Source organism: Pteropus alecto, unplaced genomic scaffold (assembly GCF_000325575.1).
Source record: "Pteropus alecto unplaced genomic scaffold, ASM32557v1 scaffold45, whole genome shotgun sequence".
NCBI classification, from domain to species: domain Eukaryota; kingdom Metazoa; phylum Chordata; class Mammalia; order Chiroptera; family Pteropodidae; genus Pteropus; species Pteropus alecto.
In genome coordinates this window covers 1,901,907-1,914,082 of record NW_006442491.1, presented here as the reverse complement: position 1 = coordinate 1,914,082, position 12,176 = coordinate 1,901,907, and the positions used below count along the sequence as shown (strand labels likewise).

The window sequence follows — 12,176 nt, the reverse complement described above, 5'->3', positions numbered from 1 at the left end:
GATTCGTGCGCCTATAATAGAGAGAGGTCTCTCAGTCCTTTCTACCATGTGAAGACACAGTGAGAAAATAGCCATTTGTGAAGGAGAAAGCAAGTTCTCACCAGACATCAAATCTGCTGGTACCTTGATCTTGGACTTCCCAGCCTCCAGAACTGTGAGCAATACTTTTCTGTTGTTTGCAAGCCACCAGTCAGCGGTATTCTGTTATAGTAGTCCAAATGGACTACGACAGCTCACGTACTCTACCTAGATACAGTAGTTATAAAAATTTTGCCATATTTGCTTCACTCATATGTGTGTGTGTGTGTGTGTGTGTGTGTGTGTGTGTATTTTTGAAAGTATGCTGCGGACACCATCACACTTCTCCCCTAAATACTTGGATGTGGATCTCTTAAGAACAAAGACAGTTTCCTACATAATCATAATACCATTATCACATCTAAGAAAATTAATAATGATTCTATAATATCACTTAATATCCAGCTGATAATTAAATGTTCCCAGTTACCCACAAAAATCTCTTTATTTTTTCAGACCAGGAGCCAACAATACATTTGGTTAGTGTCTTTTTTGGTATCTTAATTTAGTCTCCCACCACTTTTGTGCGTGTGTGTGTGACACTGGCTTTTTGAAGAAGGCAGACTTGTAGAATGATTCACATTCTGAATTTAACTGGTTATTTCTTTGAGGTATCTTTTAACTTGTACATGTGTGTTACATGCTGTTGAGTTGGTTCCAACTCCTGTTGACCCTATGAATGAGTCATATCTATAGTGTCCTGTTCTCAACTGCTATGCTCAGCTCCGATAGACTCAATCCATCTCATATTTGCTGTTCTTCTTTTCCTGCTGCCTTCTATTTTTCAACAAAAGCATTATTGTCTTTACAAAAGAATCATAGCTTCTCATGATGTAACTTAATTTGTATAGCATCCCCTATATTTCCTGTAAACTGGAAATTTAGTCGAGACCAGCACTGTCCAATAGAACTCTATAGTCATGGAAATGTTCTCTGTCTAAACTGATGCTGTCCAATACAGTAGCCGCTAGCCATACATGGCTATTGAGTACTTAAAATGTGACACTTAGGACTGAATTTTTAATTAATTAATTTAAATTAATTAAATTTAATTAAGGCTTTAAATTCACAAAGCAATTATTATTATCAACATTGTAAACCTCTTCTTTTCAAAGATTTCACAGAGAAAATAATAGAGATGGACTAAGTAGGGAAGTTTGCCTTCCCAGTAGAATGAAAGAAATAATAGAAGTTTTCCTTTTATTTTCATATTAATGAAAATTGCCTAATTATTGATTTCTTGTTATAACCAAATGTGAGAGGGAGAAATTTGAAGAGAAGAATTATCCTTTGTAAATCTTTTTATATTGAGATCATCTGTTGTATATAATAAGATATATAAAAAATAAATTTATATAATGAATTACTAAAGAATATCAGTATAAAGGATCATCTTAAAAATGATAAATTATATTTATAGGAATAAGTAAAGCTTATGAATATATAAACATGGTTCAAAAAATATGTAGGTGTTACTTTTTCATTTTTGGATAAGGAATGCCTTTTAAAAAATCTGATGGCATCAAAGAGCATGTAGCTACAGTTGGGAGAGATGTGAGTTTCATGGAGAACTGTACCTTGGCAGCTACCCTAAGTCTGCATGCTTTATGTGTGCCCATGAAACCAGGCAGTGACACCACTTACCTCAGCAAGCTGTGCAGTAGGCAGAGTTTCGGGGTAGAGGATGTTTGTCTCTGGTGTCTTCTCATTTCTTTCTGCCTCTTCTTTTTGTGGCACTGTTCAGTGGAAGCCTTAGGTATGCCAAAACTCATCTTCTCTTAATCCTGCCCTACACTGGTATCAGATCTTTACCTCCTTTACTGACTGACCTCATGGAAGTCTTAGGAGAAAGGTGTTCTGATTGAGCATGTTCATAGTGTATCACCCACACACTCCAACATGCCAGGGATATTTCCTGTTGAATAGCATATAGTTAATGTAAATGAACTTCTAATCGGTAGGATTCCAGAAAGTGAATTTCTCCTTCTTTCTAAGACTGGGCCACCTTTTTATATAATGTTAAAAATTATTTTAGTGTATTAAAAGCTAAAAAAAAAAAAGCCTTTCAACTGATTTTGTGAATTATACTACTTTATTTAGGGGCCTATAATAATTTTCAGGGCCTTTTAAGGATATTGATCTGTCATATATATTTGAAAATAAAGTGTTGTGACTGTATTGCCACTTGTCATATGGATAAAGAAGCTGAATAAATGTAGTTCAGGAATGTAAATATTAGTAATGCTGTGAAGACTGTGTTCTTCTCTCCCTCTTTCTGCCTCCCTACTCCCTGCATCAGCAGCTTTTATAGACGAGTCCCAGTTGGTTCCTAGAGCAGTTTTCCTTGGGTACTCTTTGCCCTTGTCTCAGGTTGAGTTCTGACCCTGAGACAGGGGTTCAAATATAAATCATTTTTTTACTTAATTTGAAAAGTGCAAGGAATGTTAGTAGGCAAGTGGGGATGTGAGACAGGGCAGCGCAAGTAACTTTATTAAGTATATTATTAAGCCAACTACTGAAGTTGGCACCTGAAGATTAATCTAATCTGACAGGGAAACTGGCAAATGGTTCAGAGCATTCAGGATATGCATAAACTGATGTCTGAGCTTCATTAATTAAGGACTGATGGGGAGGGGTACAGGTGTTGGGGGAATTAACCAAGTGCTCCTGTGGGCAGAGCGCTCCCCAGGTTCTGAGGAGCCTTAGGCACAGAGGCAGGGATACTGGTACTTAGGAGCACCCAGAAAGGTCACACGGACATGCATGGAGCACATTGCCTCCCACATTCAAGTACGAGGCATGGAGCTAGCATGTCGGAGAATTCAGGGAGGGTCCCCAAGCAGGGAGAGTCATCACCTGGTTTTGTCTCTCTTCTGCCTGAAATCCTTGAGTGCTCAGTCTTTTCAGGACAAAGCTCAAAGGCTGGTCTCTGCCTACATACCATCCCATAGCTTCAACCTTATGATCCACCCTCCACCTCTCTGCCACATGCACCCACTCACCCCTCCCCCCACTTATGTCTTCTCTCTCTCACATACAAATACAGGCATGAGCACATTTTTTGTCCCCAGCCTGTCTCCTTCTACCTTCTCCCTCCATCTCCATCTCTTCCTCCCATCTCTGCCCACTCCTCATTCTGTCTCCTCTCTGTACCTCTTGTTAACCTTCTACTCCTGTCTCCTCCATATCCCCTATCTTTTCCCCTCTCTTTTCCACCTCTGTGTCTTCCCATTGTCTTTCTATATATCTCCCACATATCTGTACATGCTCTCTTTTACACACACTTACACCTTCACTCACACACACCCACAGAACTTCAAACATGCTGAACAATTTGTATTTTCTTGAAAGCACTATATTATCTCCTATATCCTTCAACTAGAAGGCTTTCTTCCTCAATTCTGCCTTAGGTCTGTGTCATAATTATCTCAGCAAACACTACCTTCGTGGTATTATAATTCTGTATGCATCTGTTTTCCCATCTCACTGTGAGCTTATCATTTCATTGCTTAGTATCTGACCCAGAATGTGGCACATAATAAGTGCTCAGTAAGCATTGAGTCTCCCCACCTTGACTGAAAATTCTTCTGCATTTTTGTCTTGTTCTCTTATGAACCATGAACAACTATGTGAGAACTAATGTGATATTGATTACACTCTGTGTTATACCTTCCAGGGATATGCATTTGTGTTCAATAGCAGAGGCATTCTGAAGATATAATGTCTTTATTTAAAGATGTATTTCTTGTTGAAAATTTAGTCACTAGGTTATATGTGCCCATACGAGATAAAATATGAAAACACATCTTTTGAGCTCTCATTCAGTTTCTTCTAATCATGTGACAGCCACTGAAGGCAGAGCACGACCTTCAGCTTCCTAGGGGACAAAGTCTGTAGCAAATCCAATTTTTTATCAACCACAGTGTCTTGCCTGTTAATATGAACTAGTTGAATACATAAATGTTCCTCCATATCTTTTGGTAAAAGTCCAGCATCTGAGAGGAAGCCCAGAAAAAATAGCAGAAGAAAAACAAAAGTTGTGAATCTTAGTTCCATCTTTTATATTCACCTGAGAGTCAAGTCAGACAATTTATGTAACTCTCTGTATCCATTCTTGAATTCTCATATGATATCTTAAATGTCTGTTCAATTCTCTAACTGAGAATTACTGTATAATCCCAAAGACCAAAGAAGATAGGAAGGCTATGATAAAAAGGTGATGGTGGCACTTTTAGGCAAGTAGTAATTTGATGAGGGAATAGTGCAGGAATGTGAATGAGAATACAAAAGAAAAGAAGGAAACATAATGGAAAATGGGGCATGTTGTGAGCATGGAGAGATATCCAAGAGACCTGAAAGATGTGCCAGAACCTTCATCTTCTCTTCCCATGGCTGAAGATCATTATCATTAGATTTCATTAATTGAACAGATGTAAATTGTTTTTTGCAGAGTAAGGAAGTGAATAGAAAGATCCTCCTAAGTTTAGTTGGGCAACATCAAGCCCAGTGCTGTGAAGCAAAATAGTAACAAAGGAAGTTACCTCATGGGTTAATTCAATGCTCTTGAGTTTATTAAAACAGATTTACCCTAGGGGAGTTGAGGTATGCTGGAATTATCCTTAGAGAGGCCCTGGACCAGCATGCTACTGAGGCATGGGTAGTTTGACCCCTGAAGCAGCAAATCTGACTGTAAGGAATCTAGGCCACAGGGCAAGAAGAGAACGGGACCCAAGTCTGCACCAGAGATAAAGGATGTAGTGCAAGCCCTGATGTGTGGTGGAAACAGGAGAAACACATGGGACCTGATCAGAGAAGAAATAGGTAATAAAACATGAAAGACTGATGTTTAGAGAAATAGATGCAGATAGGGACACATACTCTGTTGTTTCATCAGACATTTTTAGCTGGGAAAATCTTGGGAAGATTCATCTATACAGTGTTTTCCAAATTTAAACTTTTAAACATAATAGAATCCTTTGTTTAAATACAGATAAAAGAGGAAATGGAACTAGATGGCCTTATGGCCCCTGCAGAGCATGATTGAAAACCCCTGCTCTCCAGCGTTCAGGACAAAGACTTAATGGATAAAAACCAAGTATTATAAAGGCAAAGAAAGAGAGCTGAGTAGTTTTTGGTGGAAATCTATGGTCATAGATAATGCAGAGTTAAAGTTTATATCAATTATGAATTTATCATAACTTTCTTGATTTTGAATACATTGTATAATTTTTACTTGACTCATTCACTTGGAACAGTACCTATAAGTTTAGTAAATTTTTCAGATACATCGAGGACAATCTAAATTGGACTCTTAAAGATACTTTCCTTAATGTTCTTTAATGAAGCCCTAATGCAATCAGCACTTTTTGCCTCAGCAAAATGAATTGAATACTTTCATGTTTCCATGAGAAAGTACTCTCTCTTTGAAGGCATGGCTCTGAAATGATCCCATAATGAGGAAATCGGGTGCAATGCCTGTACCATGTTTATAACTGATCTCAAAGAGCAGGCGAAAACATTTGTAGCCACAAGAACAAAGAATTTTTGCTTAACTTCTAATTACTTAATAAACCTCTGTTTATTTTATAATCCACCCCATCTATCCTTTTTAGAAGATACTTTCCCTTGGAATCTGGAAAGTATGCCTGTTGAAAGTTCTTCGGGTTAAGAATTAAATATCTTTGAGTTCAAAAGAGTAGATATAGAACAGAGAGATGTAAATTGAAATTTTTTAATTGCTCATTTCTTTATCTTTTTTTGGTTTATTTTATCGTTTGTTCTGGTCTTATAAAACTTTAATTGAATTGGGTATCTATTTAGATCATTACTGCCATCTATCATGTTAATAACATTCTGATAGAGAAAACAAAAATCCCTGCTTAACTGTTATTAAAAAAGGGTAGCATATAATACCTTTTAAGATATTTTGAGGGAAACAAATCAGTTTTGGTTATTATTATCTGTTCATTTTTGTGTGTGTCAAAATGAAGCCCAGGTCTTTTCTATGTTCAGACTGAGAACTAAGGAAGAAGTTTTTGATTTGATTATCTCATAGGTGTGTTTCTAATTGTAGAGCATCACTGCCTAATTTAGAAAATATTCTGATACTTATCTGTAATGGACCACATTCAGTGACATTTTTAGACATTAATTACTAACATACTGAATCAAAGTGCTTTTCATGCCTTGCTTTTAAGAAAAAGTCATTTTGTGATGGAATCACTTTAATCAATTATAGTGCAATAATGATGCAAGCATCTTTATGTAGTCATTAGTGCCAGAGCAAACTTGATTCCTATGGTGCTGATCATTAATGTATACAGTGTATACCTATTCATAGAAAATGGAATTCATTTTAAGTTGATCATCTAGCAAATGATTTACTCTCTATTACTATTACTAGTAGGACCATGATATTATATAGATATTATACAGATAAGTAAATCAATTGATTTATTTTTCTTTGTTTAGGACAAAACTTTTTAGAGAAAACACTGTCTAATGTGTAACTTTCATAATAAAGTAACTGGGTTTTCATGATAGCTTAGTATATCAAGGTTTTATTCCTTAAATTGATGAAAGTCTAAGTAAAAATCCATCAAATCTTATTTTGTTTAAAAACACATAACACTTTATAGAATTCATCTTTTCATAGGTGCTGTTTGTGAAATTGTCTAAGATAAGTTGAATTTCTCAGCAATATCAGTTTTACTTTCTACTTCACTGTTCCTTTTATGCTGTAAAGACCGAAAAACATAGAGAAGTGCTAGTTGTAATAATGTCCACCACAAAATCAAACTTTGTTTATATTTAGATTGAATATGAGACTCGAATGAAGAAGATGCAGCTACTCTCAAAAGATAGCCTGGGAGTAGAAGGTGAACTGAAAGATGAAGACAGAAGAAAGGTAATAAATTAAAATGATAAACTTCCCATTAACAGGATTTCTGGAGTGTTCATCTTTTTAAGATACTGTTTTTTTAATCTTACTACAAGATATTTTTTATTAAACCTGTGATTATTTAAAGGCTTTTACTTATTGAGTATTGCTTTAATGTCTAATTCAATTAAATTTGCTGTAAGGCAGTCACTGTGGGTGTAAGAGACAGATTCCAAAGAAAACCTCAGTGTTGTTTGTAGGTGAAATTGTTTTTCTAAATAATGCTTTGTTGCTGCCTTTTCTTTGTTCCAGAAATATTTTTAATGAAAAGTAAACAAAATGTGGCATCTTGCTTCTTTTCTTTATATATATAATTTTGTACATTTTAACCTTTTCACTTTCTACTTTCAGATAAAGTAGAAAGAAAGGATTGCATATCTAAGCAACAGACAAAAAGACTGGCAAGGAATACTTAAGTAAATTCTTCTATGTATCTGCCATAATGCAGGCTTCTAATCCTCCCGCCTATCTCCATATAAATGATTCTGTTCAAGACCATAGATGTTTTCTTCACTAAAAGCGGTAAAGCTCTTTTAGATGAAATGTCTAAAAACATCTTGTAATAACTTGGAGCATGCTGGCAAGAGTAGTCACTTGTGACTATGTGTGAAACCCCCTCAGCCAGTTGATATTGTAATAAGCAAAAATGGTAGCATCACTCCATTATTCAGAAAAGCCAACAGCGTGCTTGTTCCTTAGGCTGCAGCATTCATTAAGAAAAGCTTACTGGGCTGAAAGCTGGAAACAGATGATAACGGGATATGATTTTCATATTTAATGCTTTCCTTGGAAGAGTATGTGTGCTACAGATTGATAGAAGAATCAACTGCTACTTTACTAAAAGACTTTCAGGTTTGCCCTATAGCTACCGATGGAATCATTCAGCCAAGAAATTAACTTTTTCTCCTTTTACCTGCTTTATATATCTGCTAAGCAGGCTGCCTGGCTGCCAGCAAATGTTATTATTCAGTTAACTGTTTGGTATTTAAGACTCTTATCAGAAAAGAAACAGAGGCCACACTATTTTGTTTTTATAGTAGGAGGAAGGTTTTGGTTTTTCTTTTTTTCGTGCATTAGCAGACATTAATCTGAGTTTATAGGAAGTTTTATTTTTCCTTCCAAAAGGTTAAAAAGTTAAAAGATCTAGAGTTCAGAGCATTCTTTAAACTGTAAGATACAAAACATCAAGCCCCAGCAAACTTGACCTATGTAAAAAAAACCTTTCATGATAAATTATTTCTGTGCCATCACATGTATGCCTAATGTGATGTGATGTGATAGACTTATAAACCATTTAGGTAGTTTTTGTGTTTGACATTTGGTCATGAAATAATTGACATGTTTTTAATCTATAAATTGGTTTGTTCTTTCTATGCTGTTCCTGATAGACACATTCTTAGTATGGCAATGTCAGTGGTACTTAAGTATAATGGGAAACTTTTTTTTTCTATTTGCACTACTGATTCCTTACCTTACATACAGTTATGTAGTATCCTTTTAAGTCATAATTAAAATTAGGGCAAGAGACATACCACTGATAATTCCTTAAAATGTTACATACAATAATTAGAAGTTTCCCCTTTATACTGAAAAGTGTCATCTCCATAAAAACTTTGAGTGTTGACTATATGTAAGAATCAATTAGGTAACATTTTGAGAAATTAACATCTTGCCTTTTTCAATTTCCCATTGTTCTATCAGTTAAAATGTAAATACATTTTAGCAAAATCATGAATTAGTTAATTCATAGTAACTAATACTAAGTCTAGAAAAATTTCTTGTCATGTGAGTTATGTTTTACTTTTAGTAGATATCTATGCTCCTCTGCTTTAGGAGTGGTATGAATTAGTCTCTGTGCCCAAAGTCATTGGTCTCTAGGCACTAGCCTAAAGCACAGTACAGTCTCACTGGTTGAAGTTGTTGAGCAGTTCTTCTGTTTAAGAAGCCACAGTAGGCACCTACTATGAATGCCACAATGCTTGCCCTTGAGGTGCTTCTCACAAAGTGCTGTTCATTCTAAGGCATGGGGTAGTGTGTGATATGTGCCAGTTACATGGGGCAGACATGAGCTACATGGAGAAAGAAGGTGTGCCTCCTTTGAAATGAGTAATCCACGGCTTGTTGGAGGAGGTGGCATTTGAGCTGTCATGAGGGATGGGTACGATGTCAATCAGTGGTGATGTAGATATTCCAAGGATAGGAGATGTTGTGAGTAAAGTAGAAGTAAGAAAGCCCAGTGAGTAGTTGTCCAGTCTGGCTAAAGTCTGATGTTCTTGTAGGGAAGTGGTAGATAATGAGCTGGGAAAGGTACAACATGGAATCATACATATGTGTGGGGTGCAAGGGGAAATGAAGGCTTGTGAACTGAGCAGCTGCATTGCAGGTATGCACCTATAGGAAGATGAGACTGGCAGTGTTGTGCAGGATGAACTGGAAGAAGGAACTCATAGAGCTGAGGAAACCAGGGTCAGTTCAGACAGGAAGAATTAACCAAGGGCTTGAATCGGGGGTGGCCATTGAAGTGGAAAACACTAACGAAGGAGAGAAAACCTATCAAATTAATGATAATTTGGAATTATAAAAAGATATCTTAAAACAGTGGTTGTGCAACTTTCAACCATAAGCAGTAATTTGGATGCTCTATTAAGAAAAATCATGAAGTAGGAATTGTCTAGTTTTTTAATGTAAAACTCTAGCTCAGTTTTGTAATAACACATCCAATGTTTTCATGCATCCAGTGGCTGCTCTTCAGAGTCATGTGTTCTCTTAAAAGAATTAATCATTAGTCTGTTTATCCACTAAGCTTATTTCCAGTATTAGTTTACTTAGTAAATTTTTTTTGTTAATAGATAGCAAAACGACAATGTTCAGGCCCCATTTGATGCCTCACAAATTTTACTATAATTTAATAATCTTTCCCCTTTATAATACATTGTCATTTTTTAAAATTTTCAGGTAGTCTAATTCTGTTGGTATCTAGGTATGTTCTTCTAGTTGCTCAGTTTTTTTGTATCAGCAGTGACTACATCAAAACATGTATGCAAGAGAGATGGAAATGGTATTTGTTAATGAGAGTATAAATTTTGGGGTGAGGGCTGTGAAGTTTCTTTCAATTATTATACTGTGAAATGTCTTCTACTAAAAGCAGAAGTGAACTGATAGTTCACAGGAAGATTATAATCTACCAAGGTTGGAGAATGTGGAGGACCAGGGAATTTCATCACAGGGCCAAATGCTGGTTGGGGAGTCCCACTTCCACTGTTGTAAACCTTTCTGCGAGGGTCATATGGAGAATGGTCGTGCAGGTTGTTACTTCCATTTCTAATAATAATAGTAACAATGGGTAATGATCATTGCACACTTGTTCTGTGTCAGGTGCTGCATTAAGCTCTTTATATTCATTAACACATTTAATAGTCTCAACAATCCCGGAAGTAGAACTGTTTTTATCCTCATTTTATAGAAGTCTCAGAGAGGTTGATTAATTTGCCCAAGACTACACAGCTAGGCAGAGCCAAAATTCAAACCCAGACCATGTGGCTTTAGCATCCATGTTATTAGCCATCTTGGTACACTGACTTCTAAAGTCATATGGGTGAAATGCTCTTCAAAAGTTTGGAGAAATTCTGGTCAAATAAAAACAGTCTAGCCAACACCGTGTGAAATATTTCAGTTATTCATTTAGATGCTGCATTTTTACCTAAACTTGGGAGAGGGTGAAAAGGTCTCCCTTGATGCTAAAATATTCCAACTGAATCAGGTAAGCCTTGGAAGGCAGAGTATCTGTCTCTAAACTGTGCATGTTTTCAATAAAAGGATCTTCTGTTTGAGTTGGATGTGTTGGACCGAAGAAAAGCTCGACTGAAGAAGAACTTCAAAAGAGAAGATAAATGTGCACCTAGTGTGCAGTGGCTTCAGCTATAGGTTTGAGCTGTGTCAGAAAAGGTGGTGGAGCTGTGACTGGGAGGAAGCCACTGCAGGAGAGGCACTAGATAAAAAAGAAGGCACCCAAGTGTTACATGGTGGGAAGGATTCCATTCCTAAGAGGACGAACTGTGGCTCCCAGGAGCTGAGCAGTATTCATAAGACAAAGGCAGCTACTAGAGGGCCCAGGTTCATGTCCAAGAGGTGAAGCAAACAATGGCGTTGAAGGGACACGTGATTGAAATAAACATCTTGATAAGGAGAAATAAGTCAAAAGGCTATCCTAAACTGCCCATATTTAAAGAGGAAATGACTTAGGTTGGAATCCCCCAGAAGTAAATCCTGAGACAATGATTTGAATGTAACTAGTTTATTTGGGAAGTGGTCCCAGGAAGCCAGATAGAGGAGAAAGAGAAGTGACATAGCCATTAAAGAGTGTGACTAAGTTGCCACTGTGAGCAGCCAGAATTCAGTCTAGTTGGTGAACCTTGGAAGACTATGTAGAACATGCCTCAGAGTTATCACACATAGGGATAGGGAAAGGAAGTGTTTATCCTTTACCTCCCATCTGCCACTGACTGAGTGTTGCACCTGGCCCCACGTCTGGACGCTGTACTCAGATCAAGAGGCACAGGTGCTTGCAAGAGGACATCGTAGGCATGGACTGAGATGGTGAGGGCCCCAGGGATTTGAGCCTGGCCCTGTCACACCTGCTACAAGAAAGAACAGTAGGGAAGGGGGGAGGGGATTAGGTTATTACTTAAAGTTATCTATATAAGCTCCAATTTCTTATCCTTACTGGCCCACAGTGCTTCCTTTATCAACAATCTCCTTTAATCACTGCTCAATTATAAACAGTGAAAGAATCTCCTCAAATTGGGGCTCTGAGCAGTTGCCTAAGTTTCTAATACTGAGCTTTCTGTACCTTCATGGGAATGGTGACCCCTCAGCTCTTCCATCCTCAAAATTGTGATTTCATTTGACCTAGAGCGATGACAAGTCAAAAGGTAGTCTCTTTGGGTTCACCTGGACCTCTTTGTATCTTAATAGCCTTTTTATTTGTATGTGTTTCTATTTAGAAAACAATGAAACATTAAACTGAATCACACAAATAGTTTTTCAAGTCCTGGCCTTGAAACTAGATCTGTAGACCTTTTTTCAGAAGAGGGTAGAAAATGTTCTTTTTTTCCAGGCTCACTAGACTATGAGCTTCCACAGGACAAGGTCTAGGCCC

At 37.0% G+C, this 12,176-nt stretch overlaps 1 protein-coding gene across 2 annotated transcripts in view; it reads left to right on the top strand.

The window, feature by feature from the left end:
• Positions 1-12,176, top strand: part of KIZ (kizuna centrosomal protein) — a 109,361-nt gene that overhangs the window by 11,055 nt on the left and 86,130 nt on the right. For both annotated transcript variants that reach the window (XM_006921548.3, XM_025039928.1), the window contains exon 4: positions 6,893-6,985. In XM_006921548.3, coding sequence (XP_006921610.1) covers positions 6,893-6,985 — 93 coding nt within the window. The remainder of the gene's footprint in view (positions 1-6,892; positions 6,986-12,176) is intronic.